This window comes from Chaetodon auriga, chromosome 10, assembly GCF_051107435.1.
Source record: "Chaetodon auriga isolate fChaAug3 chromosome 10, fChaAug3.hap1, whole genome shotgun sequence".
Classification (NCBI taxonomy): domain Eukaryota; kingdom Metazoa; phylum Chordata; class Actinopteri; order Chaetodontiformes; family Chaetodontidae; genus Chaetodon; species Chaetodon auriga.
Window position 1 is genome coordinate 2,381,651 of NC_135083.1, and position 15,847 is coordinate 2,397,497.

General features: G+C 43.2%; 1 protein-coding gene across 2 annotated transcripts; it reads left to right on the plus strand.

Moving 5' to 3' along the window:
• The first annotated feature begins 4,895 nt into the window (after positions 1–4,895).
• On the plus strand, positions 4,896–9,606 carry npbwr2b (neuropeptides B/W receptor 2b). 2 transcript variants are annotated; one of them, XM_076740047.1, is made up of 2 exons: positions 4,896–5,016; positions 5,417–9,606. In XM_076740047.1, the coding sequence occupies exon 2, from the start codon at positions 6,361–6,363 to the stop codon at positions 7,375–7,377; it is 1,017 nt and encodes a 338-aa protein (XP_076596162.1). In that variant the 5' UTR covers positions 4,896–5,016; positions 5,417–6,360; the 3' UTR covers positions 7,378–9,606. The 2 variants fall into 2 exon arrangements, with proteins under 2 accessions (XP_076596162.1, XP_076596163.1); XM_076740048.1 differs by having other exon boundaries at positions 4,919–5,020.
• Positions 9,607–15,847: the final 6,241 nt, after the last annotated feature.

The following is a 15,847-nucleotide window of genomic DNA, read 5'->3' on the forward strand; positions in this document are numbered from 1 at the left end:
ACTGAATACTTTCCATTCATCTCTCCTGCAGCTACTCAGAGACGTTCAGCCATAAATTTTGGCTGCTCCACAGACGGGTGGTCACCGCTCAGTCAACAAAAACATTCATAAAGTAAGCAATCAAATCAAGGCAAAGACAGTGTGATTCGGCTGGATGGGCTCTTTCTTTCTGTATTTGTAGGTCCTCGTCGTGTCTGCGCGCTCTGGTTTCCTCCCACATCTCAAGACATTCAGGTTAGATGATGTGGAAAGTCTAAATTGCTAATTGTAGGTGTGAATGTGAGTCCAGCCCCTCTGTGACCCTGAGCAGATGAAGTGTGGATACGAAATGGGAGGTTTGATGCATTTTGAGCCCAACCACCACATGAACTGTCTGCCAGTGACAAAGCACCACAAGGCAGAAACAGCAGTGTTAAATGTTGGATGAAGGTCTTGTGAAGCAGGTCTTAAGTCAGTAAGAGTGTGTTTTCTGTCTCCTCTGCACTCGCATGTCTGTCAGTCCTGGAAAATCGATCCCTCTTCTTGAGCTTTCTGAATCAATATGCCATTTTGGACTCTATAAATAAAGTTAACTTGACAGAATCAGTCAGAGGAGACAGATTCATTCTTTGAAAACACACTAATGCATCTGAAAAGACGATGAAATACCGCCATGGACCAGTCACTGATGCGTGATTATCCTCCTGAATATATGTGTGTTTGAACCCTGATCTTTGAAACGCCACAGAGCAGTGAAAAGCAGGGCGTGGATTGCCATACAGGTAGTCCTCCACCTGTATGCAGTACATGCCACCAGGACACGTGTGTGAATATCGTGTTTAATTATTAATCTTCTAATGTGTTTGAGCTGTACTATTGATCAATATGTCACTGCTGTGTCACTGTGCCAATTCCTGCTGCAGAAAAACAGCTGTATTGATTGTGACCGGGTCTGGTGGTTTGTATTGATTATCAGAGCACTCTGTGAGAAATATTCCCTCTGAGAGACGGTGCCTTCATGGATGTCACTGAACGTGAATGTCTTCAGTTCCAGGCGTCTCTGTCTGCCAGAGCAGCAGTTCACTCGAAGCTTGGCTTGATGCACTGTATTTAAAAATAGGCTTCACTTGCAAAAGACACTGCTTTGTCCAGATGAGAGCTGAAGAGTGAGTGTGTGTAAGGGTGGCACAGTTAAACAGTGTGTTGTGTACTTGCTTCCACTCCCTGGAAAAATACCTGCCGCTGCGTTATGATTTACTGCGATGTGTCGTCTCTCGCTGCCGGGAACTCGTCCAGTGGAAAGTTCTTACTAACTGCTGTGCTGGTGTTGTTGCACACACCGTAATGCTTCCCTTGATCTCAGTGAGATAATTGGACGCATTACATTTCTTCTCTGTCGCCTACAAAGGTTGATTCTCACCAGCTGAGTGACGCTGCTCACCTTTAGCACAGTTTGAAGTAAATAATACACGCACATTTGAGGCAAGTTTGCATTATAAGAATTAGCTTTTTTTTTGGCAAATGTGATTCCACCTGGATGAATTAAGGAAGAAGACTGCTTGGAATAAAACAGATGATATGTCTGCATGTGTTTTTCTTTTTTAGCGGCCGTCCATCTCGAGTCTCAGAATGTTCTGAAAGTCGTGCAGTGCTCTGCTAAACGAATTCTTCTGGAAAACTGATGATAAATCCAGCTAACAAAGCTCCCTCCACCTCTCCACACATCACACATCAATACTCTTGTCTTTTTTGGTGTCTTACAAAATGGCCCATATCAATGATTTACCTGTCTGAGGCACTCATTGGTCGGATGAGGACAGACCAGCAGTGCTTTTTCTCAAGTTCAGGCAGCTGCAACTACTTTATTCTCCATCTTATTTCACATTGATTTTCTATCCCTGCTTTTATGTCCATTCTGTCTTTTCTATGTGAAGCACTCACTTGGTGATTTCTATGTTATAAACCACTTTCAATTGCTAATTCCTGTATGAAAGGTGCTACAAAAAAAGTTTGTTATTATCATCACTTGGTTGAGATGGGAATAGTTGTTTTCATTCTGCAGGACATGGGACGTGAACGCTGGCCTCTCAGCACAAACATGTTGTTTTTTCAAACAATAAATATAAGAGGTAGTTTTTCAGGAAAGCATAAGCGACGCCTTTACAGCGCGCTTATTGCATTTTAGTTTGAGTTTAGTTGAAGACAGTTTCCATCGTCAGGATGGTGAGGGAGAACGCAGCTCTGGGGTTATGGGAAGGCAGTGAAACGAGACGGGTTCACAGGAAATAAAAATAAGACTCGCTGAGCTTGAAGCAGAGGTGTTGTTGAAAGGAAAAAGTAAATCTCAAATATTGTGCTGAGGTGAGGGATCAAAGTGTGCGTGACTGGCTGCTTGCAGAGGGTGAGCAGAGGGGTAAAAAGTGGCATGAGGAGGATTAAGGAGGAAGTGTTTACTGTACAGCGAGCACGTGAAGTGTTGGCACTCAGTGCCCTCTCCATGGATCCAGATGAAAGCAATGATTCTTTGTTGATTTCATCCTATTTAATCCACTTTAGTGGTGAAGAGGAGATTAAAGGGAAGAGGAAGGTTATGAGGAGGATTCATGAACCCAAAGGCAACCGAGCTGAGAGTTGGAGTCATGGTCATGTTAAAAAGGAAATCTCCTTTTCCTGCAAACTATATATCATTTTCACCATTTTGACATTTATTATATATGTAATGATTATGATGACTTGACAGATTTAATTAGCATGTAGCGACATATCAGAAATCGCTGTTTCAAATATGAGCGGACATGAACACGAGCAGTCAGATAAACAGACATGACCAACGTGTCTGTGGTCCGGTGCACTGCACTGTGCAATCACAGCAGGCTCAGGCAGGAGAATCTATCCAGGACGCTGCTGAGCACCTTAATGGATATCTACAGTACCATTGACAGTTTGGGTAATATCCTGAAACGTGCATCCTTGTTTGAGAGGCAGGTGGTAAAAGGTTCATGTTTACTCAAAGGCTGGCAGCCTGATAAAACAGACAAACATATCAGTCAGGCAGACGGACAGAAGGCCGGATCGCTGAAGTATAAGCACAACAGGAAATCTGGCAAAGAGTGAATGACTGGATAATGGATTTTTATTAGAGCCAACAGCAATTACAGTCAAACAATGACAGTGGTAGCCCGGGTGGAACAGTGGTAATTTTGACACTGTATTCAGTGGGCTGAGAATGTGTTACTCACTTACCATACTTTAATAAATCATATCGAAATGAATGGCTAAAGTTTCCTCACAGGTCATCTATTTATTTTCTGCATACATGTACTGTGACTGGATGGACAGTAAAAGTGAAGCAGACCCTGTAGACATGGCACACTGCCCTCTTCATTTGCATACAACCTGGAGAAATACAAATACTGTGAAATGATTTGGGCCAGACATCCAATGAAATGGGGCAGTGAGAGAATTTGACTTGCACTTGCTCTGGTGATGGACTGCTGGTCTGACATCAGTCTTACGGTCAGATGGTCTGCTGGTCCACCACTTTGGTGGAGACTGAAACATCTCAACAGCCGTAATGAAGGATAAATCCTACAGACGTTTGACTCTATAAGAAGCATTTTGAAACAGAAAAGTGTCCCAAAGTGCCTCTTTCAAAGTTTTTGGGTTTGAAATGCTCGCAGTGATTCAGAGCAGACGCACGCAGCATCCAGGCAGTTTAAAACACGACGAGATCTCCTTCAGATACTGACACAAAGAGACAGAAACATGAACTGAACGATGCTTAGAAAGAAAAGGCAAAGGAAGAGAGAACATGAGAGGAGGCTGTTCAGCTCAAAAGTGAAAACGCGGCATCAATCACGTGAACCCCAGTTTCAGGCTGTGATGAAAAGTGAAAGAAGAAAGGAAGCATCGGAGAGGACTGGCACAGATGGCGCAGTCAAGAAGGCAATTTCATATTTGGCATCTATCTGTCGAAGTGTTCTAGACAAAAACAGCGCTCGCTGCCTGTCACGCTGCAAAGAGCCACCGAGCCTAAAACTTTCTACAAATCTTGCTCCGCTGTGATGGAAAGTTTCTTCCATGTCTTCCGTCCTCGGGGAAATCTTGAAAGTTTTTGATTTGCACAGAAGACGTCAAAGTGTCTCCCCCAGGCGGACTTCCAGGCTTGATTCCAATTCTCCCATCGCTGAGTGAGCTCAGCTGCTGAGATTGAAAAATGAGATTAAAAACTTCCTGATGCTTCGTTAGAAACCCAAACCAGAAGCTTTATGTCAAATCCCATCAATCCAGCACTTAATTATAATAATATAATCCAGCCATTACCTTTGCACTGAAATCCAAACCAGAAGCAACTGTCTTCTGTGAAAGGACACAAGGACAAACGTTTTAAATCCCTCCCTCAGGTTCATGAGTGCACTTTAAAGGGTCATTCCCCTGATTTTACACATGAAGCTGTCTTAACTTGACATGAGGAGTTGACACTACACTTTAGACAATGGCTGGACAATAGATGCTAATGAATGCTAAAATACATGCTAAGACATAACAAAGGTCATTCACAGTAAAATATATTGACAGTGAAATGCAGGTGTAAAAAAGACACAGTAAAAGAAAAAAGAAATAAAGAAAACATTGGTCAAACATCAGTAATTTGATCTGATGTGAAGGGGCCACTGTTAGAAAACAGAAAACTTTTCCGCCTCCACACCAACAAAACTCCATCCTCCACAAAACTTCTGCATCTCACAAATATCGCAGGGGGTGGACAGCAAAGCTTGATGGACAGGCGATGAGTGGACAGAGACATCCAGAAGTGAGGACAAGCACCAATTCAACCGGACACTCAGAATGACGTCAGCCGCCGTCAGAGAGAGAGAGAGAGAGAGAGAGAGGCTGGAGCGCAGCGCGTGTTCCACAGACGGAAACCGGAGCAGAGACACTTTACCGGGGACTCTGAGGAGGGTGAACCCGCCTGAATTCCCTTCTGTGAAATACTTTCTCCAGATCCATTTCGGTTTGTCGTCGGCTGATCACACAGTAAGTCGTCGTAGCTTAGATTTGATAGCTGATCATGTAATATGAATTTGCTTCCACCACAACAGGACTTTAAAGGTTAACAGAGTTTCTTGTTCCCCCTCACACGTGTCTGGTTATTGTGCTTGGATTTGGGAATAAACCGTCGTTAATTTGCATGTCAAAATCACGTCGCTTTAAGTGGTAAAGTGTTGTTTGTGGTGCGTTGTCTGTTCAGGATAAATGTCTTTTAGAAAGAGAAGAACTTGTCCAGTAGTTCAAAGTCTGACCCAGTTCCGTTTATTTCAATCTGTTGACAGTAAACGGTGATCTTATTGAATCAGCCTGCATCCTCTCTGTCTCAAGGGATGTTTAAAATGTTTGCCAGACAGCTAATTGATGATCACATCTCTCTGTTGTCCAGATTTCGGGATGCGCCACTCGTGCGTAAAACCCTCTCCAAAGCGCACAGGAGGCACCGAGAGGAAACTCCACCATCCGAAACCAGAAACAGCCATCGTGAAGCTCCTCATGGACACGTTCAACCTTTAAAATCTCATTTTGGATCTTCGATATCGGGAGGGAGAGAATCAGAGCAAGAGAGGAAGGATATATATTACGAAGACAAACGCGACATCGGCAGGATGTGATATTCACGCCGCCTTCATCAGGGAGAAGTCATGGAGTGAACCCGCGTGGAAACGAACAAAGTGTTTTTAAAGACCTGGAAATGGAAAACCAAACTGAAACTCAGTGATAGTGGAGCGCGTGGAGCAGGAAGTCTGGAGCGTTTTCACGTTCAGGACACTGAACAGATGTTCATCTAACCGCGGTAAAACTCTCCTAGGACGAATTTTTATACGTGAAATTAAGATGACAGGATTAATAGTTATGAATCTGATTTCCTCACATCACTCTGTACCTGTCTGTGCAGTAGGGAAGGTAAGTACGTGGGAACAGTTTACATAAGTCCAGTTTTTCTCTCTTTTTTGTAACATCCCAGAAACTGAAACAACAGTGAAATTACTGAGCCTAAATTAACTTGTGGACCCTCTCGGTGACCTTCTGGTGGCCCCTGGACCTCAGAACAGTTACTCTAAATACTGGTCTCCTCTCTGCTGTGTGCCAGTGGTCAGAGGGTGAGCTCCTCTCCAGTGATGTAATGGAGGATTTAATTTGATCTTTTTTTGTGGAACTGTGCATATCCAACTTTTTAGGCCCAAAAACTGATGCATCTAACATGAGAAAATGTCTAAAACAGAAGACAAAGACTCTAATGTTTCTCTAATTTATGTCAAATCAGTGACTATTCATCTCACAATGTTCAGATACTCTTAATTTGCCAAATTCTGTCTCACGTTTTCAAACATGGAGAATGTTTCTATCCCTGGCGGTGCACCGCCAGTCTGCAACGACTCTGTGGACTTCTACTCGGTCACGTCGGGGAACCACACTGAGCTGAACTGCACTCCTTCCTCTGAGTTTTACTTCTACGCTGACCTTTATGTCATTTTACCGGTCATCTACTCAGTAATCTGTGCAGTGGGACTGACAGGCAACACGGCTGTCATCTATGTCATCCTCAAAGCCCCCAAGATGAAAACAGTCACCAATATGTTCATCCTGAACTTGGCCATCGCCGATGACTTGTTCACTTTGGTCTTGCCGATCAACATAGCCGAACACTTGCTTCACTACTGGCCTTTCGGTGAGGTTTTGTGCAAAGTCATCCTCAGCATAGACCACTACAACATCTTCTCCAGTATCTATTTCCTGACCGTTATGAGCATCGACCGCTACCTGGTCGTTTTGGCCACGGTGAGGTCCAAGCGCATGCCTTACCGCACCTACCGAGCAGCCAAAATAATCTCACTGTGCGTCTGGATCCTCGTTATCCTCATCGTCATGCCTTTCACTGTTTTCGCTGGTGTCTACGTCAACCCAGATGATGGGAGGAAGAGCTGCGTGCTCAGCTTCCCCAGCCCTGAGAGTTTGTGGTTCAAAGCGAGCCGGATTTACACGCTCATCCTGGGCTTCGCCATCCCGGTCTCAACCATCTGCATCTTGTACACCATGATGCTCTACAAGCTGAGGAACATGCGGCTCAACAGCAATGCCAAGGCGCTGGACAAGGCCAAGAAGAAAGTCACCATCATGGTGTTCATTGTGTTGGCTGTGTGCTTGTTCTGCTGGACGCCGTTCCACCTCAGCACCATCGTGGCTCTGACGACGGACCTGAGGACCACGCCACTGCTGATCGGGATCTCCTACTTCATAACGAGCCTGAGCTACGCCAACTCCTGCCTCAACCCGTTCCTCTACGCCTTCCTGGATGATAGCTTCAGGAAAGCCTTCAAGAAGATGTTGGAATGCCGACCTGCCTGATTGTACGATACATGGAACCTGCAGAGGTCTACAGAGACTTAGTGGGCGGCTGTGATGGAACCATGGGAAGAGAATGATGCGTCTTCTCGATTGTTGGGTTCGCTAAAGCTGCACTAGGCAACTTTGCACATTGTTTGCACATGATAGTAACAGGTAGCTACATTTTATTTATCTTTGACAACATGTAAAATTATGTCTGTAAATTGCACACAACACTCTAAACGTGACAAACCTGTTAGAAAAGCTTTATGCTACAGTGAACCAAAGTGATGGAAAAAGAAAGATATCAGAACATTTGTGAGTCCAACAGTAGACAGAGAGCTGTCTGGATGTCACTCTTCAGTATAAAGTCATCACTTCCTGCAGGCTTCTGATGGGTTTGTCCATCTGAAGCTTGTTTTGAGGGACTGGATGGTTTTCTTTGTCACAGCTGGACTGTTGTCCTCTTACAGAATTTGCCTAGTGCAGCTTTCTATGGCTCTGAACAGTGAGAGGAGACTGGCTGATATTGCCTGCAATAGGGAATGATAACAGCCACACAGAGGAAAATAATGGCATTACTGTCACTATCAGCAGAACTGTTGAGGAACTGGCAATGAAATCTGACGTTTTCCAAGTGAAGACGGCAAATTAAATCATCCAACCTTTTCCACAATGGTAGAAAAATCCAACTATGAGGCAGTGAGTCGAGATGGGTCACTGCAAACAGTCGTGACCTTCTCTGGACCCCGTCTGAACTCAGAGGACTGAGGAACACCTCTGAGGGGTCGAACATCTGCTGTCTGGAGCAGATACAGGTCACGATTTGCATGCTGTCAATCAAATCGACGTCAGGAGAACAGTCAGGGTTAGAGGGTAACCGGATGCATGTCAGGGGATTAGAGGTGTGTGGTTAAAAATCCTTCATTGTTAACCGCTACAAAAAAACTGGAGGGGAAAAATGACTTTTTAAAATCCTAACTGGTGGGAGGTTGTCGAAATATTGTGAGTTGTATGCAAACACATAATCTGCCTTTTAATGATACCGTGTTTTGAGTCAATGGAACCAGATTCCCTGAGGTTTGATGAGGTCTGGTTTCCAGGTAAACAAGCAGGTTCTTTAAGTAATGGAGCTGTTTGGATGAAGAATGTCTTTGGTACTCATTGTTTTTCCAGAATGTACATGCACTGCCGATAACATGAAAGAGGAACCTCACCAACCCTGACAACAGTACTGTAGGCCTGTAGGAAGACAGGCATGGGACAGGAGGGCTATGTATAATCTAACCTGTGTTCCTCCTCTCGTCTTTCTTTTCTGTGAGCTTTTGTCGCCACCTGTTGTCAGCAGGGCAGTGCAACCTGAGAATGCAGCCAGAGCCATTTACAGACTTAGTGCAAAGGCGCTCTGTGTGTGTGTGTGTGTGTGTGTGTGTGTGTGTGTGTGTGTGTGTGTGTGTGTGTGGGTCCTTCAATCACAGTACAGAGGGTTTTTTTTTATGCACAGTTAAAACCATGAAGACACTGAAAGCATGATGTGTAAACAGAGAGGAAAGAGCTTTTTTGAGATTTCACTATGTAAAGTCACAATGTTAAGATACGTGCAGGGAAAATAAAAACTCGCAGAGAAAACCATTTTTATTGTCTTTTTTGACAGATTTTAAGTGTGTTTTGATGATGATGAGGGGAAGACATTTATTTAATTTTGTATCATTTGATGTGTTCTTAGTCCAGAGTTGAACTCTGCTGATAAGAGAATTCAGAATTTTATGTTGTGACAACACAGTTTACTTCTTTGAATGTCTTCGATTTGTAAATCACGACACTCGGCCTCTGACGGCTGCACAGTCAGAAACACACTTTCTCTCCAGAACTTCCTGTTGTAGGTGACATTAGCTTAGCATTAGCAAGCATGTGATATGAATCAGCTTCTAGAAACAAAGGCGTCGTCTGTATGGCTCTGACTGCAGCAACAGAAGCTACTCTGTGTGTCCTACTGTAAATAATTGTCTCTTTGCCGTTTACCTGTACAGAGGAATGTCTAGTCATCGTGATGTGTGGTCAAATATTCTTCAGATTAAAAAACTTGTGTCACACTAATGAAAAATAATATAAAATTTAAGTTGAAGATTATGAATCATTGTCTTTTATGTAATGAAGAACCATGACATCTGATGTCATTTATTTGTGTATTTTAGAAATCTTTCTTTTCTGTCAATGAATAATCAATAAATATGAGTTTATTTTCCCACCGGTACTTGTGTATTTTTCATATTTCAGAATCAAACCAGCTTTATTTGGAGATGCTGATGTACATTTAAGCATCAGGTTATCACATGAGGTACCAGCGTCACCAGAGAAATTCTTCACATCAGCCATCAGCTGAAGGGCAGCAGGATGGATTAGCGGTTCGAGCCTGTTGTCAGCAAAAGGTCACAGATTCAATCTCAACAGCAGCCTGCTGGGTCCTGATGTACTGCCGTGTCCGCTGCCTCTGAACGCACCACAGAGATGATGCAGAGTGTCCATGAAGTCCATGGCAGGCAGACGGACGCAGCAAGAATCTAAATTAATGATCACGTAATAAACCTACAGTGACAGCTGCTTTGATCAGTATTTTCATCTTCACATTCATTCAGACAGTGTGCTCGTACCCGCTGCTGCCTGTCCAATGAAACGGCAGACAGAAAGTTAAGTTGGTGGCGACCAAACTAGAGAAAAAAGGAGGCTTAAAAGACAACTCTGGTGATGTTCTGTGTTTATCTTGTCAACATATCTCAATCATGCAGATTTTAACCATTTTCCGTGGAAATCGACAAAACCAAAAATGCAAATGAATGTTTGTTGTTTTGCGATTATTAGGAGTTAGTTCGTCGAGATGAGCTGTAGGTGGCGCCAATTCCCCATCCAGTATCCAGAAAACCGTTATAACATTGCAGAAGAAGAGCGCCAGTCAGTCAAACCTCAGTGGTGACAAAATGCAGAAAAGACGATGGAAATATGACGTTTCTGTTTGTTTCATGTATTAATGTGAGGAAGATTTTAATCTTCTTCCTCTTCTTCCTCCTCCTCTTCTTCTTCTTCCTGATTACATGATTACAACAAATACCACCACTTAAGAAAAAACCATAAAAGTCCATTTTTAGAGGAGATTTGCGGAGGGATACTGAGTTTAGTGCAGACACGGTGGAGCAGGTGGACGTGTGGACAGATGGACAGATGGACCGACACATGTTGGTTTTGGTCTCGTCATGAATTTGTTGAGTTTAACAAAAATGTAAAATAATGCCTGTTTTCCTTATCTGTGTGGCTGGAAATTCATTAAAACAGCTCTAATCACAGATTCAGTGCGTACATTTGATGTGTTTTGTAGATTTACATATTAATGTAAAAACAAAACATATAACATACTTATTTACAAGAAGTACAAGTACACAAACAAAATTCTTATATTTAGTACACTTAAATTTCTATGTAAGTATGTATATAAGCAGTATGAGTAACAGGGAGGAGGCTGGTGAGTCCACCTTTAAGATGTGTCCTGTTCTTCATGTTGACCTCTCTGCCTCGCCGTCTCTCTGTCAGTGTCCTGTAAGCAGCAGCACTCGACTCTGTTTCCACTCTAAACGGTGATGAAGTTCCTGTGAGAGGAACCGCAGCAGCTCAGGAGATCAGACAGACGCCTCAAATGTCAGCATGAAGGGATGAAGAGTTTCATTCAGCCCACAAAGGCTGACGCAGATTCCTCTTGGCTGCCTGTTCTCAAAACATGTTAAAGTTAAAAAATGCATCTGCTTGATATCCTCTGACTGAGCATGTGTGCTGTGACTGAGAGAATAACGCATGAGCGCCCCCAAGTGGTCAGTTTGGAAAAGACATGCACGTTTCAGTGTTTGTGATGAGACTTTATTTTCAGCAGAGGGCAATGTTGGTCCATGCAGAATGTCTCCCCCCCCCCACCCCCTCTGTGTGTGTGAGTGTGTGAGTGAGTGAGTGAGTGAGTGAGTGTGTGTGAGTGAGTGTGTGTGAGTCACCTCCTGCAGCTTAATTCAGTCTAATATTTTGACTGGAAACACAGACTGGGCAGGTGGAAGCCAAAGTAAAAATAGGCACAAAACAAACGTGTGTTAGACAGTGTCTGCATGTGTGTGTGTGTAGGTGTGTGTGTAGGTGTGTGTGTGCAAACACAGGTTACATAGCATTTTTAGGCAAATGCTATGTAACCTTGAACGTGGAAGCAAGTGACATTTCCACCACAAATGACAACAATTAATTTTATAATGTTGCTTCAAAATTGAAATTAAAATCCGTATCAGGTTTATTGGCCAGGTACGAGTACACATAGAAGGAATCTGACGTATGCTTACACATGAACAGACGTTTCAGCTGAGAAGAAGAAGAACAAATAAAGGTAAAGAATGAAGGAGGATCAGGGCTGTAATGTATGTGAAAAACAGGTGTCACCTATAAACAACAGCGGATGATGAAAAATGCAGATGTGTGATGGATGAGTCATATCTGAGGAAATCTTAGGAAAGCAGTTATTTGCTGGTCTGAGTTCTGTTGAGTGGCTCCACATGAGTGTTTCAATGATAAATATATTCTATCCTTGAAAAATTGCAGATGTAGCTGAGCAGAGAATAAAAGGGTACGACGGCAGCGTGTCGCTGTAGGTGGGACGAGTGCATGAATGTACGATTCCCTGAAAGGGAAACGCTCTCTCTCTCTCTCTCTCTCTCTCTCCCTCCCTCTCTCTCTCTCTCTCTCTCTCTCTCTCTCTCTCTCTCCCTCCCTCTCTCTCTCTCTCTCTCTCTCTCTCTCTCTCCCTCCCTCTCTCTCTCTCTCTCTCTCTCTCTCTCTCTCCCTCCCTCTCTCTCTCTCTCTCTCTCTCTCTCTCTCTTGCTCTCTCTCTCTCTCTCTCTCTCTCTCTCTCTCTCTCCCTCCCTCTCTCTCTCTCTCTCTCTCTCTCTCTTGCTCTCTCTCTCTCTCTCTCTCTCTCTCTCTCTCTCTCTCTCTCTCTCCCTCTCTCTCTCAGACCTCCCATCACACCTTGAATGGAAAGGATGTTGGTCATGGTTGCATGATAAGACTAAAGGTAGCAGCCCCATGAGGCTGATGTGAGGATGATAAAACCTCTTTCATAGTCGTACTCTTAGATCCTTGCCACAGGTGGTATCAGACCTTCTCCTGTGTACGGTGGCCACTTTAGGACATGTCAGACTCAGTTTGTGAGGCTCAACCCTACACGGTCAAGCTTGGCTGGACTCTCATCAGTCTGAAGTGGATCTTTGTCAGATGAACTGGTGCTAAATGTTGAAAACATGGCTAATCCTTACTTTGTACTGTGGTTTGGCCCCTGATACTGCAGGTCAAACTCATGGACGTCTTACTCAATCTGGACGTCCTGGATTGTATTTCATTGTCTCACCAGGACCAGAAGCAGTATGACCCCTCCGCTGCAGCCCCCTTTGACTGTTTAAACCTGCAGATGTTTACATTTCAGCATGTTAACATTAGCATTAAGCTCATGGAGTGGCTGAAATAATTTGTCCAGTGGAAAGTTTGACTTTGAGGACTCATCAGAGTCTAGTAGGGTTCATCCTCTGGCAGCTCCATCTTCTACAAATAACGTTTAATAAGGCTGCTTTCTCAATTTTACTGTGTCACAAATGTAAGCCCTGCCTGGATTGTGCACAGAGGCAACGTTTCTTGTGTTAATGAAGCATGGTGGGCAAACAGCAAGGCACAGAGCTCAGGACTGTGAGACCGGAGGCCAGGTTCTCATCTGGACCCGTATCTGTGGTTAGCTATGGACAACAAAAGCTCTTAGTGCCAGGCTGGTGTTAAATGTTAATAAATACACGATGGTTCAAATCAGTGCAGCCTTTTCTGTGTTAAACCAGGTCCTGATCTTTCCATGCAAGTGCTTTATATAACAATAAAAAAGTTTAACAATGCCCCAGTCAGTACGAACAGATGTACTGCAAGATCAGATATTTTGGTGGAAAACATTTAAAACATTTTTGCGACTTGCCAGACACGATAATTAGCACTCTTTCCTCATGTTAATAGAAAATGTCACCTGGTCGGCATTGCAGTTCCACAGTGTAATTACTGTGGCAAATTAGTTGTCTGTAAATGTCATTTCTGGGAGACGGGGATCCCTCTGGGAGCACTAAAGGTCTTTATAAATGTCCATCCAATAGCTGTGAAGACATGTCACTCTGTCTCAAAGTGCAGCAGAAGGCAAACCATCCACCTCCACAGCTAGCCTGACATCCCACCATTTCCCTGCAGTGTATGAACATCGCTTCGCTTCACACCAATGATTCGTTCATGCAGAACGGTTGAAAATGAATGCTGACACACACAAAAGAGCTAAAGTGAAGCTGTCACAAAACATCTCATGACATCTCATGAAAAATTCGGCTTTTAACAGGTGAAATTTCGGAACTACTTGCTCCTGCTGCAGCAAGTGTTTGTATTTCATTGGCAAGCCAACAGCTGATCATGTCATTCAGTACTTGTAACAAATAACTGTACTGGTGCAATTCCATCTGTAGTCGTTGGCCACAAACTCAAACTTTCTTTTGCAGCCGTGATTTCTTGCTCCAAAAGGCACAATTCTGCCCTGAGACTTTGTGTGTCCCTACAGATACAGAATTGAAAGCGGTGCAGTTTGGTTTTGTAATCGAGGACCTTCTTGGAAACACAGTAAGTGTCCTTTACCGCTCCAGAGACTTGCAGACATCTCGAAGGATGAGAGATGACACACGTGAGCACGAAGCCTTCAGCTTTGCACTGTGAGGAAAGAAAAGTCTGGAGCCTCTTTTTCTGTGTCTGAGATGAAAGACTACAGCTGAACATCTTCCTTTTCTGAATATCGCACATCTGAAAGGCCAAACATACGTATGAGTGAAACTGAAGCCTTTCAAACACACCACCTTCTGAAATGATCATTAAAAACTAGTGAAAACTTAGTGAAAGTGCATTAGCAACAAATAATAGAAAGTTATGTGGTGATATCAGAGATGTTTTTCGATCAGGGAAAATAAGTTTTTTCCATCCTCAATTTGCAGAAGAGGCAGCTTCAGATGGTCCTCAGCTTGTTTCATGAATATCAGGAATATTGTAATAATTTGATTCATATTTCTGCATGCTCATCTTTGGCAAAGCTGGCATAGCATTCATTCAAAACATTCATCTGGCAATCGAAATAAAGTTTGCACTGATGTTTTTAACCAAAACGTCTCGCGTCACACAGGACTCAGCAAACACACAGAGTTAATCTGTGTCTGTTTGCATTCACTTGATATTTTACTGCATTTTCTTTGCAATTATTCCACCTCACAAATGCGTAAGTATTCTTCAGGATATTTATGGACTTTATGTGACATCTGACAGGAAATGAGGGGGGAGAGAGATTTGAAATTACCTGCAGCAAATGTGCCTGCTGGACATGAATGAGTCATTATTTATGACTGCTGGAGATCATTTGAATCTAAAAGCCTTTTTGTTCTGTTTAACTAAATAAACTCTTCTCGGGCCTCTCTTAGCAGCTTTTTTACAAGCTTTCAACCACATCTCATGGACTTCATCGGTGAGTAGAGCTTGGCACTGGGTCTTCTCCAGTATGACACAGTCAGCAGAGGACCTTAATTTAGGATTATTCCTGCCGTCTTTCCAAGGTCAAGAACAGACTTTCTCACTCAAACCAATCCTGCTTTCTGCAAGACAGCAACTTCAGCTTTATTTGAACTTTAATTATGGCATCATATTAATGTGGGCTTTCAATCATTCTGCATTTCATTGGTTAAAACATCCGGTGTACAAATATTTATGAAGAGGAGGAGAAATGAAGGAGAAAGGATCAATCCTGTGCTGAAGCGTCCTCTTCTTCAGACCCCCCTCATAAACCAGAGGCGAAGCTGTTTCCCGCTCCTCTCTTCTGTCTGGCTGCATGGAAGACCAATAAAACACTACAGAGAACCCGTCTGAGCGATGCCAAGATCAAACTAATGATATCACATAAATGACTTTGACCCAGGACTCTTCATCATTTGGAGGCAAAGTGACATCCATCTGTCCGTCTGGAGGGCTTGTTTCCCCTCCACCAGCCTCTTCACCAGGAGTGACTTTAACAGATAATAAATTGTTGACCAAAATCTATTTTTACAGAGCACTCTGCTGATGTCCTCACCCTTTCATCCTTTGCAGTTTCAGTGGCCTAATTATTATTTACTACTACCTAAAACGCAACACATATATCAGTGGTTGACATTCTGCAAATTGATTCGGCCCTGGGAACTTTACAAGGGCCTTGAAATCACATGAAAGCCACAGAAGTGAAAATCCATCCAGTTATTACTGAGCCCAACGTCATTTTTAAACACAGCAAGAAGGAAAGAAAGAAGTACTATAAGAAATACTGTTATCATCTGCAGGTAATTCTTAATTCTGGTGTGACACAACATACAGACAAGTTTTTAAATAA

Bases quoted from the DNA above. Each gene is read 5' to 3' on its own strand.
- npbwr2b (XM_076740047.1), top strand. From the start codon at position 6,361: ATGGAGAATGTTTCTATCCCTGGCGGTGCACCGCCAGTCTGCAACGAC.